Below are 18,926 nucleotides of genomic sequence, written 5' to 3' on the forward strand. Positions count from 1 at the left end.
CAAAAGCAGAATCACCCTTTCTTGTTAATAATCTTTTTCAAAATGTAAGCCAAAAACTGTTTACATCCCTGTTTTCTTTGGGTTTTGCTTATGTCTGAATTAAAAACAATCAGAGAGTCTGAATTATGAAGTTTTTCAGCAGATAAAAACACATTTTCCCCATAAACTCAATAAAAAGACCAAAAAAGCCCAGGAAAGCCCAGACACCTCAAAGGGAACCAAAGAAAGAACAATCTGTGCCCTTTCTAATCACCACCAAGTCAGAGAACTTGCAAATCTCACTTTACTCTCCAGATCCTTCCCCAACAACATGAGCAACAATTACCTCATTTGAATTTAATCCATCAACTGCAGCCAGAGGCACTTTCCCATGCAGCACTGTGCCAGTCACCTCTTTCATTCCAAATGCTGGGGAATCAAGGTCCTCCTTGATCCACATTCCAGCAGGGGAAGCCTCCTCTAGAACAGGACTTCCTTCTTCTAAGACAGGCACTGAGTCAGTATGGGCAGTATCTCCCTGGAAGGGTACGCCAGCAGGGAACACTTCCTCCACAGCAGGCACTGCAGCAGCCGGGGCAGCAGGCTCCCCTGGGGTGGGCACTGCAGCAGTAGGGGCAGCAGGCTCCCCTGGGGTGGGCACTGCAGCAGCTGGGGTGGCAGGCTCCTCCGGGGTGGACACTGCAGCAGCTAGGGCTGCAAACTCCCCTGGGGTGGGCACTGCAGCAGCTGGGGCTGCAGACTCCTCTGGGGTGGGCACCACAGTAGTGGGAGGTGCAGGCTCCTCTCGGGTGGGCACTGCAGCAGCTGGGGCAGCAGGCTCCCCTGGGGTGGGCACTGCAGCAGCTGGGGTGGCAGCCTCCTCTGGGGTGGGCACCACAGTAGTGGGAGGTGCAGGCTCCTCTCGGGTGGGCACTGCAGCAGCTGGGGCAGCAGGCTCCCCTGCGGTGGGCACTGCAGCAGCTGGGGCGGCAGGCTCCCCTGGGGTGGCAGGCTCCCCTGCGGTGGGCACTGCAGCAGCTGGGGCGGCAGGCTCCCCTGGGGTGGGCACTGCAGCAGCTGGGGCGGCAGGCTCCCCTGGGGTGGGCGCTGCAGCAGCTGGGGCGGCAGCCTCCCCTGGGGTGGGCGCTGCAGCAGTGGGGATGGCAGGCTCCCCTGGGGTGGGCACTGCAGCAGCTGGGGTGGCAGGCTCCCCTGGGGTGGGCACTGCAGGAGCTGGGGCTGCAGGCTCCCCTGGGGTGGGCACTGCAGCAGCTGGGGCTGCAGGCTCCCCTGGGGTGGACACTGCAGCAACTGGGGCTGCAGGCTCCCCTGCGGTGGGCACTGCAGCAGCTGGGGCTGCAGGCTCCCCTGGGGTGGACACTGCAGCAGCTGGGGCTGCAGGCTCCCCTGGGGTGGGCACTGCAGCAGCTGGGGCGGCAGGCTCCCCTGGGGTGGGCACTGCAGCAGCTGGGGCTGCAGGCTCCCCTGGGGTGGGCACTGCAGTAGTGGGGGCGGCAGGCTCCCCTGGGGTGGGCACTGCAGCAGCTGGGGCTGCAGGCTCCCCTGGGGTGGGCACTGCAGCAGCTGGGGCTGCAGGCTCCCCTGGGGTGGGCACTGCAGTAGTGGGGGCGGCAGGCTCCTCTGGCGTGGACACTGCAGCAGCTGGGGCTGCAAACTCCCCTGGGGTGGGCACTGCAGCAGCTGGGGCAGCAGGCTCCTCTGGGGTGGACACTGTAGCAGCTAGGGCTACAAACTCCCCTGGGGTGGGCACTGCAGCAGCTCGGGCTGCAGACTCCTCTGGGGTGGACACTGCAGCAGCTAGGGCTGCAAACTCCCCTGAGGTGGGCACTGCAGCAACTGGGGTGGCAGCCTCCTCTGGGGTGGGCACCACAGTAGTGGGAGCTGCAGGCTCCTCTCGGGTGGGCACTGCAGCAGCTGGGGCAGCAGGCTCCTCTGGGGTGGACACCACAGTAGTGGGAGCTGCAAGCTCCCCTGGGGTGGGCACTGCAGCAGCTGGGGCAGCAGGCTCCCCTGGGGTGGGCACTGCAGCAGCTGGAACAGTCCCCTCCAGGGAGGATTCTGCAACAGCTAGTACATCCTCCTCTGTGATGGCCACTGAAGCAGGTGGAGCAGTCCCCTCAGGAGCAGGCACTGCAACAGCTGGGGCAGCAGCCCTCTGTGTGGCTGATACTGCAGCAGCTGGGACATGTGCCTCCATGGTGGCCACTGGAACAACAGGTATACCCTCCTCTGGGAAGGGCACTGTAAGAGCAGCTACAGCAGTTCCCTCTGGGGCAGGCACTGCAGCATCTAGGGCATCTTCTTCTACAGTGGGCACTGCAGCAGTTGGGTCAGGCTTCTGTGGGATGGGTATCCATTCCTCCAAAACTGGTTCCGTATTACTAGCCTTGGTAACTTGTTCCTCCAGAAGGATATTTAGCAATGAATCTGAATCTCTCATTTCTGTTTCCCCTCCCTCCAATGAGGCCACATTCAGCTTGGGCTTTATGTCATTCACAGTTTCCACTCCATTTCTGCTATGTCCCAGTCCTCCAACCTGCAGGTGCAGACTCAGGATCTCTGACTCTGGGGACTTCCTCTGGAGATCCTGGGAGACCCACTCTGGGAGGTCTCTAGGAAGATGTGCTGGGGCTCGGTCCTCCAGCCTGGCATCATAACCCAGTGCCTGTGCTTCACCATCCTCATCACAAGCTCCTTCCACGGACAACAATTCACAAATGTCCACATCTCCCAAGGAAGTCAGACTGTTATTTCCTTGATTAATAGCTCCTTTCTCACCTTCCCAATGAATCTCATCTGTTAGTAAATGTGAATCATATGGTAACGCCTCTACTTCAGATCCTGAGGTAACATCTATTAGTTCATAGCTAACAGCAGAACTGAGGGGGACTCTGTCCACACACTCCTCAGCATTCCCCTCAGCTTCACTACAGTCCAGCTGGGACAAACTGCCATTTTCTTTGGCCAGCTTGGCTTCAAAGCCTGATACATTTTCTTCATGAGAAGCCCTGTGATCAGAGTTGGACAATCCTCCTGGGTCTGGCTTTCCTGGTGACTCCAGATCAGCTGGGTGTCTAAAGTTAAATTCCCCTGCAGTCTCAGGGCTAAAAGGCACTTTTTCACCCTCTTCCTCACTAACAGTGGAAGCGTCCCTCACGGTATCAGAGTAGGCAGTAAGTTCCAAAGTATTAGGCACCTGAGAAGAATCCAGGGCATTAAAATAGTCACAATCCAACCCAGGATCAGAGTCCTTTGCTCTTATATTTAAAAGGCCTACATGCTCCTTTTCTAAGGCAGCCCCTGGAAAATGACTAATTACAAGTGAATTTTCTGCATCCTGGGATGGGGCCAGCCCTTCAGAAGAGGCTTGAGTCTCCAGCTCAACTAAAGGAGTTACTCCTTCTTCACAGAAACACTCCTTTTCAAGTTCAAGAAACATCTGCACTGAATCTGTGTCAGAGAGCTGCTCTGAATCGGCAGGACCAACAGTGCATTCTAAATCTGAAACAAGACCCTCTAGCCCCTGAGCATTTCTGTTTCTCAGTTCTCCTACAGCACTCTCACCTGTTAGGACACAACTGTAATCAAGCGATGCATCCTTGAAAACAGACGCCAAAAGGTTCTTAGCTGGCTGTGGGTCATCAGAACAACAGATCTGACCAAGAGCTAGGTGGTCAAAAGTCCCCAAGACAGCAGCTGAGAAGTCGGCTCCATCCTCCACCACTGCTACAGTGTTTGCTTGCTCTCTTTCTTCGAAAACATCTGCCAGGCTGTTCTTTTCCTCATCTGCCATTAGAAAAGTCTTTCCTCTCTCTGACAGTTTCTCTTCCTCCCACTCCTCCTCAGCCTCCATCATGATCCATCGCTCATCCTCCTCAAACTTTAGCTCAGACTCTGTTTTCTCTCTCAGGCTGGGGGTTATGAGAATATGCAACTCTGGATCCAACAGCTCTTCACTCAGGCAAGGGGAGAGAGGTGGCATTTCTACAGTGCAACCTGTGTCCTGAAGGGGGTGCTGCTTCTCGCCAAAGCCTCCCTTAGCCAAACTTTTCATGGCTCTGGGCCAGGTTGCACTTGAGAATCTGTGTTCCTGCGTTACATCTGTGTTACCACTTGCTGCTGCAGCTTCTGACTCTAGAGGCTGGAATTCACGGGGAGAGATCTCACTGTGCTGCTGAAATCTGAAGTCTTGGCAATCTCCACCTAAGGTTTTCACATCCTGCCCTTCTGGAATACCTATGGATTTGGACACATGTTCCAGAGTTACGGACTCTGACTTAGGTTCCCTGTGGTCCAAATGACCAGAACTTTCTGTTAATGCAGAACTGGATTCCTTCTTCTCTTGCAAGCAAGGATTTGAAGCACCAGCTTCGGAAACCTCACTGAGAGAAGCTTCCATCCTTTCTGCAAATTCTGGGAAATTCGGTGGCATGAAGGACTTCCATGATCTCCTGTTAACATTGTCTTTGCGTTCTGCATTTGGCCGCCTTCTGGGTGGCACAGGTGCTGACTTTTGCACATCACTGCTTAGCTTTAGTGCATCAAATATTATTCTCTCATCCAACTTTTTGCCTTCTGGTGCTCTGGATTCAAAAACATTAGCTGCTGCTCCTAATGTACCATTGCTGGATATAGTACTTCCTTCTATCTTTTCCATGGTGCTTTTTGAAGTCTGATTAAGCTTTGACCCCTGGTCAATTTGTTCATTTATCCTCATTGTATCATATATAGATCGCTGCGGAACATAGCAATCCTCTATATAGCCATCCTCTTCCTCTCCTTTCCCCAGGCAGATGGGGTTCTGCCTTAAACAGTCTGGCCTGCTGAGTGGCTTACCCATATTTTTCAAACAAGATGAACCATCAACCTTTAAAAAGTTTCTCACGGGTTCCCCCAAAATGCATTCTGCTAAGTTAAAAATCCTTTTACATGTTCGTAACCTCAAACCACCAATTGGAACTTCCCTCCAGAAAGGCCTGGAAGTCCCACTTTGAAACCATTCTGAGAGACGCTCTAAGAAGAACAGCTTTTTCCTCACAGGTTAGCAGCCTCATAGTTGCAGGCAAATAAACGGTACAATGTATTCAACAAACAAAATAATTCCTTCTATGGCTTTTTTGTTTTTTTAAGAGCACTGCTCTTTCCAATTTAGTTAAAAAAAAATCATCTGATATTGACAAGTCTTATTCAATATCTAGTTCCACTCACTTCTCACCCAAGCAGAGTTGGAAGCAGAGGATTTATATCGATTGTGTCCTTTAATAACAATGGCACAGCCCCTCTGGTCTTCAAGTATGGCCCAAGCTCCTAGGAATTCCTTTCATTTTATCCTTAGTTCCAGCCCTGGAGAGTCCAGCTGGTCTGAATTAGCCATTCGTCCTCCCTACTTCGGGTGTTTGCATTTGAACTGGGCTGGTCGGCGGATATTCCTGCAACTTTAAACACAGGAAGTCCTTCATTCGCGGCCAGCTTGGGGCTTCCTGTCTCCAAAACATCATGGCATTGTTGTGGCTCCCAGAACAGCCCTGCGCCGTGGCCGCCAAACAAGGCGAGTGGAGCCCGGCGCCGGGCCTTTCAGAGGCCGGCAGGCTGCAGCGGCGGCCGAGAGTCACTCGGAAGGGCTCGCTCAGCGCTGCTCCCCCGCGCCGTGCCGCGCGCCCCGAGGGCCAGGGTTGCCTCACCGCAGGCTAGCAGGTGGCTCCCGGCCGCGCCGGCCTCCGGTCCCGCGCTCAGGAAGTTAGTTTGTCCCTCCGGCAGCTGAGTCCCGCATACTGTGGGCACCGCCTCCCCCGCCGCCTCCAGTCCCCGGCCCGCAGCCGCCGCGCCGCGGGCTGCATGACAAGCAGCCGCCTCTATTCGCCGCCGCCGCCGGCCCCGCCGTCCTCCCCGCCCGCAGCTGTCACGGTCCCGGCATGCAAACTTCTGGCTGGGAACAAAAGGCTCCTCTCGGGCCGAGCGGGGGCGAGCCCTCCTCCCTCGCGCCGCGCGGCCCGCTCGCCCGCCGCTCGCTGGAAGTGCTCGGCTGGCGGAAGGCTCTCTTCCCCTTCCCCGCGCCGCCCCGCCCGGGCAGCCCCCCTGGACGCCGGGGAGCGCGACGCGGACGGCTAGGGGAGGAGGGCAGGGGCGGAGCCGCGACGGGGAGCTGCCCGAGCGGGAGGGAGGGGGCGGCGGAGGCGATTGGAAGCCGAGGCACCGAAGGAGGGGCTTCTGCGCGGCTCCGGGCGACGGAGCCCGGCGCCGGCCGCTCAGCTCACAGGTCCACACCCACCGCGCCCCGCCGGGCCGGAGGGAGAGCCCCGCCCCCCGAGAGGGCGAGGGGCGGGGAGCGACACCCGCGTGAGTCTCGGCCGCGCCGCGCAAATCCCCTGACAAAGGAAAGCCCCGCCCTCCTGCCGGGGGCCGGGCCCCCGCTGCCCCCGCCGCCCCCGCCGCGTACCAACCCGCCGGGCTCCTAGCCCAAGGGCGAGCGAACCCAGAAGGGGCGCTCCCGCCGCCCCCCAGCCAGCCGGCTCTGGCGAGGGCCACTCTGGGCCCCATCTGCCGGCAGGGTAGCGATGCCGCTCGCATCGCTCCCGGATTCGGTTCTGCCGCCAAAGGGGTGTCCCTAGTCCCTCCAATGTCACCTTTAGCGCGCCTCTGCCGGGCCCAAGAACACTCCAGCCTTAAACCTGGCACTTAAATTCGGACCGAGTTATTGGATAAACTCCAGCACCTTCTCTCTTCGGCTCCTCACGTACGTCAGGTCTTGTTCCATTCCCCCACCAAGATTTCTTTGCCCACAGATGTGAATGGTGTTGATGACTGAGGAGTAGGGAACTGGGAGGCCGCGCGACGGTGGAGATGCTGGCAGCAGTGCCCCCACGCCCAAATACCTGGGCTCCTTTATTGCTGGGCACATCCAAGGAAACGTGAGCTCCCTGGGGCCAGCTAAAAAGCATGGGTATTTCAAGTCTCAAGATGGAAAATACTAGAGAAAAGTGGCCCACAATCCCGTCCACAGCTTTTTGGCTTTTAGAAAAGCCATCTAGGACTTTCCTGGTGGCGCAGTGGTTAAGAATCTGCCGGCCAATGCAGGGGACAGGGGTTCGAGCCCTCGTCCGGAAAGATCCCACACGCCGCGGAGCAACTAAGCCCGTGCGTCAGAACTACTGAGCGTGCGCTCTAGAGTCCGCAAGCCACAACCCCGTGAGCCACAACTACTGATGCCCTTCCGCCTAGAGCCCGTGCTCCACAATAAGAGAAGCCACTGCAATGAGAAGCCCACACACCGCAACGAAGAGTAGTCCCTGCTCTCCGCAACTAGAGAAAGGCCTGTGCGCAGCAACGAAGACCCAAAGTCGCCAAAAATAAATAAATAAATTTATAAAAAGAAAAGAAAAGCCATCTAGTCATCTGGTGATTGTTAAACAAAGAAAGTATAAAGGGCAACCCACGAAACTGTCCACCAGAGGCAGCTTCATATCTGAAGCGGTGTAATATGCTGCTCCCTTTGTGATGGTCATTTTCTGATTTAAGAAGGAAAAAAAGTCTATAAATTACTGAATTGACCAAGTGGTCAATACAGATGGTAAAACTTATGGAAAAGTTATTTCTGTCCTTTACACAGACAGTAAGTGAAGCCAATAGTTGGTGTATGGAGATCTGGCAATGAAACCCTGAGCTGAGCCTTAGGCTTACTTGAGCCAGAGAGGTCCTTGACAAAAATGAGGTGTCGGCTGAAGCCTGTGATCAGAATTAAGCAGCCAAAAGACCGGCAAAATGTCTTACACTTCATTTCTCACTTTGAAGCTGATCAATTTCTGCCTACTCAAATCCAGAAGACTCTATCTGTAACTGAAAGGGAGGATGTGCAGACTAGATTGTGTCTTGACAGCCTTTCTAACTTGAATATTCTTTAGTTCTAAAACTGTTAAAGGAGCTGCCCCAGAATCCTGAGTCCTCCTGGTCCTATACTGCAAGACACTAGAAACACTGTCCTCTGAGGAACAAACAGCAGAAAGAACCAAGAATGCTTGACCTAGAGAAGTTTCCAAGCAATATGATGAAGTATCTAGAGGGCTGGGAAGTGGGAGGAAGGAAGCTTGTTCTGGATGTCTACTGAAGCTGGCACACTAAGATCCAAGGGCAGATTTCAAACCGACAAAGAGCTTTCTCACAGCTATTCAAAGAATAGGGTGTCCCCTAAAGGGATGCCTTTTCTGACCCTGGAGGTGTCTGAGCAGAAATTCAAGCAATCACTTGGCAGAGATTTGGGGAACGAGATTTACAATTCCTCTAACAGTTTGTTCAAGATGAATTTTAAGGTCCCTTCAAACTCTAACACAATGTGCCTGGAAGGCTTGATAAGCTTACAGATCTGATAACTTTACGTTTCAGGGAATCTGGGTTTTAATTTTCCTTTAATTATTAAGTACAACTGGAAAAACCCAGGAAAGGCAAGATCAATTTCACTAGCAAATCTCCCTGGCCAAATACACTCACTTATGTGTTGAGATATCATAACAGACTGTTTAGTGTGCCAGGGGCCCTCTGGTTGGAAGAATCTGAGCAATTCTGGCTCTGGACTAAGGGTGGGTGGTTATTCTATTATAAAGAATGATATTGATGTGGAATCACAAACTTCATGGCCAGAAATTCCTTTCCTGTTTCCTCACCAAGGCAGGTGCCAGTCAGTTCAGTCTTTTCTTAATCCCTCCCCACACCTATCTACCTTATTCTCACCACTCTCACCAATGCTCCATATTATAATACAAATAAATAAGTGGAGCATTTTAGCAACTATGAAGTTCAGATTCAAATTACTTATCAGCTTAAGTCACACTCTCTGACTAGCGTATTAGGAGACCATTACAGATAAATCTCCCCAAAATTCAAACACATCCCAAGATGCAAACACAGCCTTGTGGAAAGGATTACATAAAGTTGGCCAATTATCCCGCCCCCCACCCCCGCAAAAAGTACTTCGCTCCTTATGTAAAATCATCAGTTTGTGTTTAGAAGGAAAGGAGGCACAAAGTCTCTTTCCTCCATGTCTTATTTTTTTTAATCTGTTCATGAGTTTCTCCTTAGTTTTGGTATGTGGAACTCTGCCAATAGCCATCTCAGTGACTGAAATAAATACCTGATACAGCTTTCAACTTCTTGTTACCCTGACAGCTCCAACAAAAAAAAGCATCTGTTCATTTCACATGCTGTGTGTAAACTTTTAAAAAGAGAAGTACAGGGAGCACCCCTTTGGATGCTTCCCCCATTCCTATAACACAAATATCTGTGTTGATGCCAAATTTCAAATTAGTTTCCAATTAATTGATTACAGAGTTCAAAGAATTCTCTACTCATTTCAAAATTCCTAAGAACAGAATTGGTGTCAGATTTTCCTTTGGTGAACTTGGAAGAAAGAACAGTCCTGGCCTTTCCTGCTGTCTCCTAATTAAAATAGCAAGGTGCAGTCTCCTCACACCCTAACACAGCTCCCTTTCCAAGTTTTGGACTTGGCACTTTGCCTTTGTCTGCTCCCGACTTTTAAACCACCAGCCTCCTAGGAAAATCTGGAGGCCCTAGATCCACACTGCCTCAGATTCTGTACTGCCTTCTCAGCCACCTCTCTCTCGGAGGATTAGTGCTGACTAGAGGAGGGGCAGAAGACTGGCTGGATCTTGCACATTTAAAATTTGCAAGATGCCTTTCATCTTATGATCTCTAGACTTCACAAGCGTTTATTTAGTGGCAAGTGGAAATTCCACAGTATTCGTCTGAACCTGTTGGGCATCCGTCACTACCATCCTGTTATTACATGAAGATGGCTACAGAGTGGCTCATTAAGCAATGCAGCATGATGTGAAGCTTGCTTTAAATGGGATACTAAGGATTTTGATGCTCTTTGAGTTCTCGTGTATTTTTGAACTCATGAGAAAACTTTCCACACACTCTTCAGGAACTCTCATGACCTCTGTAAGCCCTTTCCTGCTTGTAGACTCTCCAAAAGACAGTGTATTAATCCCTCTTTAGCCACTCCCCAAGACAGTAGTGATGACAAAAGCACAGGGCTTTGTAAGTGAGAAAGGGCCTAACAGAAGCACAGGGCTTTGTAAGTGCGAAAAGGTCTAACAGAAGAGTGGGAGGAAGGAAAGCAGGGGATTACGGAGGGAATCACATTTACTCATTAGGATCTGGATATACAGAGACAGTAAAGAAAGGATTTCTAAGTGAAGGACTAGAGGCAGGAAACCTAAAGAGGTAGGGACCCTAAAGAAGCAAATTCAAGGTTATCATGGTTTAAGTTATAGGATCTATGCAAGGGAAAGATATGCAAAGGTCAGAATGCTAAGTAGCTCAAGGCCAGTTCATGAAGGCCCTTGAATGCCAAGCGTGAACTTTTGCTTTATTCAGAACACCATGACTACACCAAGACTTACTTATTTAACTTACCAGGGGGTCATGCGAGTTACTGAGTGGTGTGTGGAAAGTTTCCTAAGAATTTGAGCCTGGCTGCTCATTCAACTGCTGTTTAATATATATTATTGCATTAAAAAATCCAAATCCTTAATTTACAAATGACGCTTGGGGTGCTAAACTTACTTTTCCAAAGGAACACAGCTATTAAACACCTAAGCTCTTAAGATTTGAGCCTAGGTCTGCTGATACTGCACTGGTATAATATGTATAGAACAGAGCATAGTTGGGGAAGATGGAAGGTGGAACAATCAGCTAGGAGGGTTACACAGTTTAGGTAACAGGTAACAAAAGCCCGGACTCATGAAACTGAAGAAGGGCGTGGTAAAGAAATTGCAGAGGCAGACGATTTGGACTTTACAACTGATCTGATAGAAGGTAGAGGTTAGGGGGAAAAATAAATTTAAAATAAGGCTGTCATATTACTCCTGGATGACTGAGGGCACAGTAGTACTGTAAGACAGCAGCAGGGAGGAAGAAAACACTGCAGGAGACAGCACATTCCATGTGGAGCATACTGAGTGTGAGGGACTCAAAGGCTACCCATGTGGAGGTGTCCAGAAAGACTGAAGTTCAGGGCAGAGATAGACACGTGGAAACTTTCTCTTGTAGAACAGTGAGGGGTTGGACATCCTGGGGCTGAGTGTGGAGAGAGGGGAGAAGAGGGCAGATGACAGGATTTCAGGCACCACATGTTGGGGAGGTAGAAAGACAAACCAAAACAGAAAGCAGAAGAGCAGCCAGAGAAGAAAACGGAGAGAGCACAAGGTCAGGAAAGTAAAGGGACAGGAGGGTTTTAAGAAAGAAGATATGATGTTAAATGGTGCACAAGGAATGAGGAAGACAATGAGTTAGACAAGGCCACTAGCCTTGGCAACTAGGATGTCAGGGGGTACTTCCGAAAGAATGGTTTCAGTGCAGCAATGGGGGCTGGGTCAGACTGTAGGGGATTAAGGATAAGCAGTGGTGAGAAAGTAAGTATTGGTCCTCCCTTATTGCGACTCTTCTTCTGGCTTCCATGACACTGTGCTATACTGATGGTACCTTTCTAGCCAGTCCTTCTTTTGTGTCTTTGGGCTCCTCTTCCCATCCTCTTAAGGCAAGTAATTCCACAAGGTGTAGCCTTGGTTCTTTTCATTTGTTCAATAAATATTTATTGGGATCTACTACGTGCCCTAAACTATGCCAGACACTAAGGGAGAAAGTGATGAGCAAGACATGATCAGGAGCCTACGTTCTAGTAGAGGAGACAGACATTCATTTTAATTCAATTGCAATAAGTACTCTGAAGGAAAAGCAGACAGTGCTATGAGAGCATCTGTCAAGGGCCCTGATGTGGTCTGGAGGTTCAGGGGAGGCTTCCTTGAGAAAGTGACCATGTGGGCTTTCACTTAACACCAAGAGTAGCCTTTCCAATTCTAGGATGGCATGACTTCACAACTTTCACAAAGTAGCAACTTCACAAAGGTGCTTAGCTATTTCTATGAAACATATCCCTGGGCTGAATCTCTAAGGAATCTTGCTGTAGGGGTCCTCTCTCCAATGTTAGAAAAGGAGGTAAAATAAGTAATACAGAGTCAAGAGATTTTTGAAAACTCTTTCGTTTTGTTACTAAAGCAATTCTTATCACTGATCACAAACAAACAACTTAGGTTTGAATTTAAAGAATTAGACCCAAATCAGAGCTCTTTCTCTGGGAGTGAACTGCAAGATGAGAGAGATATTAAATGGTTTACTTGAATGGATGCAATGAATTCAAGCTGGAGAAGACCTAAGACAGGTTCAATTTCTTTGAATTCTTATCTTCTTCTTCCCTTGCTCACAAATACACGCAACCAAATACTAGAAACATATATTTGCTGAAAGCTTTTCTGTAAAACATCTTGATCTGGTATATGTGCTTGGCAGAGAGATTAATTATATCTGTGTTTTTAAGCTGTTTCCTCTGAAATTAAGCTGATATTTTTTCCCCTCACATCTTAATGTTTTAATTAAAGATTGATTGATATTAAGAGGTGTCTCTCTCAAAGATGCTGACTTGGTAGTTGCCATTGTATGCCAACAGAGGAAGGTAACATGGTCTATGCTAAAAGCTAATTAGGCCAAGGACCCTGAGATCATTAAAGCTGATCTGCTAGGTAACTGAGTGACTGGGGAAGTCACTGAGCTGATAATGGCTTCTGGTTAATTCTGGTTAATGATTTGAAAATAATACTGATTTGTAGAGCACATAAACCAAGGTCAAAATGGTCTCAGAGAAACTTGCTGGCTGTGGGATTCTGATATCAATGAATGAATAAATTAATTAATAACCATGTATATGTATGTATGTGTACATATAGTATATTTAAAGCTGTGTTAAGGAGTCATGACCTAAACCTGCCTATGTATGGCTGGTATAGGGCTGGAAACAAGCTCTTCATTTGTTCCCCAGAAAAACTGCTCAGGAAGGCTCTTTGTCCATCCACCTGTTTCACTGCTGTTATCAAACTAATTTACTTTATCTTCATCATTTCCATTTTTTCAAGAAGAAAAAGAACTAATTTAATCTGGTCCTGGGTCTTAGATCAGATCTTCTGGGGAATGATCAAGCTGTAGGCACCAAGGGAATACCTTTTCTTATTAAAAAGATTTCATAATATTATAATTTGTGTGTCTGGATACACTTCTTAAAAGAATATTATCATTTATTGAGCATTTAATATCTGCCTAGGGTTTTCATCTACATCACTTCATTTGATTCTCATAAAAACCCTAAAGGTAGGATTTACCACTGTTCACATTTTATAGTTGAAATAACTATACAGAGAGGTTAAGTAATTTCCCCCAAGGTCACTCAGCTAGTAAATGATAGAGCCAGAATTCAAAGTTGAATATTTCTGACACAACCTCGTATTCAGTTTTTCTCACTACGCCAAGCTGAATGAAGTATGAAGATTCTTCTTGGTGTCAACTAGTTGAGTAAATGACAATGACTCTAATGTAATGGGTAACTACAAGACAGTATTTCAGAACCTGGCTTTCTTCGGGTGCATCTCAAGTAGTAAATTCCTTAGTTTTACTTTGTTCAGGCTAATACTGAAATGAAACTGTGTTTCTTTAACATATGATAACTAGTAGAGAAGGAAGGGAGCCCAGAGGCAAGATGTAGAGGTGAGGAATCCAGGCTAGGATTAGAATTTCTCAGGACACACAAGGATTTACCTCAAGTGTTGCGGAACAGTTAGCATTTTGAATCCTACAGTTCACGTGGCGTAAAGAGCACTCATTCAATCAGTCAAATATTCACTAATCTCCAACTATGCATATACCCATATGCTAACTACTTTGAGAGACACAAAAATGGATATATTAAGATGAGGGATGGGACAATGCATATAATCATTAAACGCCAAAATTAGGCAGTATATGATGAAGGCCAAATGAGTTACACATATTAAGTGATTTAAGAGAACAGGAGAAGTAGTGAGCTAGCCTGGGGCGGGGGGCGATCAAGAAGGTTTTGAGGAGGTCAGGTATGAGTAGAAATCAAATAGGTAAAATGAATAAGAAGTGTTTGGGATAAGTGGATGGAGTGAATGGTCTATATAGGAAACAAGACTGGATAGACAATAGGGATCAAAAATGTGGTTCCTAAGACCGGAGAAGCAAAAAAGTGGAGGCACAGACACAGACCAGTTTTGCAGGATGCCACCACTTAATCCATCAGATCGGATGGCTCCTGCATTGATCTGGGGGAAGGATAAGCACTCACAGAAAGAAGGGTGAATACAGACAGATGCTAAGGGAAAACCACCTTGGAGGCCCAAGTTTTAGAAGGCTACAGCATAATTTATGTCTGTTTTTTCCATGGGAACCATGTGCATACACGCTAGCTGTCCAATCACACTAGCTCTCTGCATTCCTAACAGAGGATCTTTTGTTCCAAATAGCAAGGCTCAAAAGAGACAGTCTGATAAAATCACACTGAGGTCAGTACTCCCAGCTGGTGCAGGGCTGATGCCATTCCATAACACACCCTACAGGAAGCAGCTTGAGATACACAGCTGATTGATTTCCACAGCAGGAACCTTGTGGCAGGCAGGGTGGGGTGGGGACTGGTCAAGCATGGAGAGAATTCTTTAGCCACTGACTCAAATTAGTTCACCAAGATCCTGACCTGATCCAACAGATCTGTACAAGTCATTCTCAGAACCAACACTGTTTCTTGACTAAATTTTGAAAAAAGGGAGGAAAACCACGAAGCTTCCCCAGGCAATGGGACTATTTCATCAGTTAACTCTTACTTGTTATGGAATCTGAAAAGGGCAAAATATCAAAACACCCTATATTTCTAGAAGTGGGCTGAATAACCCTTTATTGTAAGGGACTATCCTGTGTATTATAGGAAATTTAGCAGCACCCGCTAGATGCCAGTAGCAGCCTCCCCAGTTGTGACAGTAAAAAATGTCTCTAGACATTGTCAAATGTCCTCCAAGGGCCAAAACTGCTCCTCCCACCCCCATTGAGGGCCACTGGTCAAGCACAAGCTTTGGTGCCAAACAGATCTTTCCAATCCCGGCTCTAACATTTATTTGCTCTGTGCTTGAACAAGTTACTTTAACATCTTCAAATCTCAGTTTTCTTACCTGCAACTGGGATTTTAAATATCTGATTTGCGGGGGTTTAGGATCAGAGATAATTTAGACTTAGGTCTCTCTTACTGTTCTTACCACTATATCACCACCACTGCAATTCTTTGTGCCTGTTTCTCCTACTGCACTGTTAACTAGAGACTATCTGAGACCCCAGCTCTCACCACAAGGACTGGCCCAGAGCAAATGCTCAGAAAGATGGACTGAAAGGAATACAGAGCCCCTTCCTCCTAACCCCCCAAAAGTGATCCACAGACCATCACCCTGCAGCACACCACTTATTCTCATCCCTGGGTGGCCAAAGTTCTGAAAGGTCCACATTTCAAATCACAGTACTGGTGGTAGGAAAATAGCTTCTGAAGGCCCAGGGGATAAGTGTATCCCATTAATCTGCCACAGCCACTAACAGAGACTGGTATTTGAAAAGTACTCGGTAGTGGCACTGGCAAAGTAATAAGGAAGGTGGGGAGGGAGCACATTCTCCCCATAGCTAGGTTTTTCCAACCAGGACAGCTGAGACTTGGGAAGAGTCTGTCTGGCAGGAGACAGCCTTTTGGTGCAGTAATGCTTTGGTGCAGTGACCTGACCTGAACTGACTCCCTGTGGGACTGATTTTATTCCTGGTAAACCAACCACCTCTAACAACAAAATGCCCTTAAAAGCAACTCATCGTACCTCCTAGAGAATCACCACTTATGGCTTGTGTGCCAGCCAGTTAGCTGGAAAGTACCCAGGACTAGGCTAAGGCTGAGACCACTTACCATGCATTCTAGACACAGCGAAGAAACAGCGCCGCTCTGCAAGTCTGTGCTTATCTCAATCACGTCCACTAATCAAAAATCAACAATAAACACAAGTTCTGCACAGGATAAATTCCAGTTTTTCTGGACACACATGTTTCACATGATGATCAATCTTGGTTGCAAATGCTACATGCTGACACTACATGTGAAGAATTTCAGTAAATTCAAAGAGAAACTCCTCACTCCTTCCTTCTGGTTGAGGATATATTCGCTTTTGCTTTAAAATCTTCCCTTTGCTATCAAAATTTCCAGATGGATTTTTGTGAAATCCATCAACACTTTCTTGACGCCCTTCCATTTGATTTTACTACCTTCACTGAGGCGTGAGGCTCCTTCAAGATGATGTAATGGCTACAATCTTGGGATTTTGCTTGTGGTGCTGATATTTAAAATATTAATGGCCATACTTTAAAATGGGGCTGGAAAAAGTTCAACGTGAAGCAAACTTAAGGGTCTTAAAGGCTCCTTCACCTTCTCCCCACCCAGCTGCTACGGTGTGGGTGGAGAGGATTATTACAGAGCATTGGAATTCTTGGGGGGGGGAGGGAGGTGCAGAGGGGGATGGTCACATAAGGGTTATAAATGTCAGCGGCCAGAGCTGTGAGCTCCTGGGCTGAGGACAGACTGTAGTCTCCCCTTAAAGGCACAGAGCAAGGAAGCTCCCTCAAGTATTTCCACAAAGGAAGTTCCTCTTCTCCACAGAAATGCTCAGCTGAACACCTGCAACAACCAGTCAACGCAAAAGAAACCGCAGATGCCAGGAAAAGGGACGAGGTTTTTAAACCAAACACAGATCAGCACCAGCAAAAATAAAGAATCCAGGGCTCGGCCTAAGGGTGTTGCTAACTACACAGTCATAACCAGATTACCAGAAGGCAGCTGCCACGTCAATATTTATCTTAACGAGCACCTTTTCCAACTGAGTCCTAAATTTCCCACATACAGGTGGCACTTTTCTCCTATCTAGGGCAATGGTTCTCAACGAAGGGAAAATTTTTCTTTCCAGGGGACATCTGGCAATGTCTAGAGGCATTTTTGGCTGTCACACTGGGGAAAGGTTGCTACTGGCATCTAGTGGGCAAAGATCAGGGATGCTGCTAAACGTCCTCCAATGCACCGGACAGCTGCCCACAACAAAGAATCATCCAGCCCCAAATATCAGGAGTGCTCAAGTTGAGAAACCCTGTTCTAGGGCATTCGTTTTACTTCCTTGGACCCCAGTAGTTCCTATTGGAGTAGCCTTGTTTAAGGAAGAAGGAAAAAACCAAGGCAGGCCAAGGGTCAGCACAAGGCAGGGCAGGCAGGGGTGGTGAGGTTCTACTCATCTTATCCTGACGGCTGTAAAGCTGGAGATACCTAAACCTCCGGTGACAGACAGGTCACACCAAGTGTGATTTCCTTTCTCTCCAAGGGCAGGTAGATAATGCTAACCTCACTTGCTTTCTTCTCTGGTAAATCTAACTGGCAAAGACGAAGATGAGCTGATACTGTCTTTGTAATTATTTGAAAGTAAGGAGTGAATATCTATCATTGTGCAAACTGGCAGTCTCTCAGCTCCATGGCAGGCCCTGTCCTCCAAGGGTTTTCACACGTGCTCACAGTGAAGCTTATGCTTGCTTTCCATGAGGCCAAAAAATCAGATGAACCGGTTTATGGGGCTTTCTTGTTCTGGCTTCAGAGTAGGATAGAGGTCCCCAGATACCCTGGGCTCTACTCAGACTGAATCAGGACTGAGAACAGTCCTAAGAAAGCCTGCTGCCTTACCTGTAGCCCACCAAACCTCAAACCTCCACACGTCCTGACTGAGAGGCAGGTGTGGTTCCTGAGGGGGGTGCAAGGGAGGGGCTGGTGTAAGACTCAGAATGATCTCAATTCTTGGGCTTCCCTGGTGGCGCGGTGGTTGAGAGTCCGCCTGCCGATGCAGGGGACACAGGTTTGTGCCCGGGTCCGGGAAGATCCCACATGCCGCGGAGCGGCTGGGCCCATGAGCCATGGCTGCTGAGCCTGCGCGTCCGGAGCCTGTGCTCCGCAACAGGAGAGGCCACAACAGTGAGAGGCCCGCGTACCGCAAAAAAACAAAAAACAAAAAACAATGATCTCAATTCTTGATTACAAAACCTACATAGGGAATTTCAAAATGAGGAAAGCTTCTTGTTACCATCAGACTTACAGATTTCTTCTCCAAATCTGGAGTCTTTCTCTTCCCTTCCTAGGAAGGTCACCCTGGGGGAATTCTTTGACTTAAGTTTCAGTGAAATAAAGGTCCCTCCTTTCTTGTTAGACTCTAGTTATATGTATACAGTTCCTTTTCCTCACTAATCAGAGACTCTCTTGTTCAGGAAAACAGAATTTCCTGAAGAGATGAGCCAAAGTCTTTTCCTTCCAGTTTTCTGCAAACATGCTCAATATTCTCTTTCGTGATTTCTGGAATGGCTTCTTCCTTTCTACGTCCAACAGAGAGCAGAACCCAGTAAAGTGCCTAACTCAGGAGGTTTGAGGCTTTTGCTTGTTTAGTGGGAAAGGACTCTCTTCCATTCCCATCTGATAGGTCCTCGCTGGCTGTCCAGATTCTATCAGTTATTCAGAAGCAATCGAGGGAAAAGTCTTTCCTAGGAATAATGACTTTCAGACTTTCACATTGATTTAAGAAGGAAATAACTTTTCCCAGAGGCTAACTGCCTTTCCTAGCATTTTTCAGCACTGTTGCACAGTCCCAAGTAAGCCTGGGGTTCTCCACAGACCTGACTCATTTCTCTATTCTGACCATCCCCCGTGGAGTCAGCTAGGTCAAAGCACAGCCCACGTTTCTGTTTCACAGATTCATACCCTCTTCTCTACAGCAGATTCTGTGCTGAGAGCGTGATCCCATTGTAAAAAGACAAGAGTTGAAAACTTAAAGCGAACACTGTTTTTTTAATACTTACCTTCATCTCTGCTTTTTCTTATTAAAAAAAATTTGAATCTGAAAGCAGAGTCACACTGTATGCATCTGGTCTGCTGCTGGTGTGAGGGAAGATTAATCTATCGCTGGACTACT

At 48.2% G+C, this 18,926-nt stretch overlaps 1 protein-coding gene across 9 annotated transcripts in view; it reads right to left on the bottom strand.

Annotated features, from left to right (window-relative positions):
• The window catches only part of MACF1 (microtubule actin crosslinking factor 1), a 327,256-nt gene that overhangs the window by 60,854 nt on the left and 247,476 nt on the right, over nt 1-18,926 (bottom strand). The window contains exon 1 of one of the 9 annotated variants that reach the window (XM_049695356.1): nt 326-4,985. The exons of the other annotated variants lie outside the window; for them this stretch is intronic. Within the exon in view, the coding sequence (XP_049551313.1) occupies nt 326-4,840 (4,515 nt within the window). The 5' untranslated portion in view covers nt 4,841-4,985. Of the gene's footprint in view, nt 1-325; nt 4,986-18,926 lie in introns of those variants that run through there. 9 annotated transcript variants of the gene reach the window in all.

Source organism: Orcinus orca, chromosome 1 (assembly GCF_937001465.1).
Source record: "Orcinus orca chromosome 1, mOrcOrc1.1, whole genome shotgun sequence".
NCBI classification, from domain to species: domain Eukaryota; kingdom Metazoa; phylum Chordata; class Mammalia; order Artiodactyla; family Delphinidae; genus Orcinus; species Orcinus orca.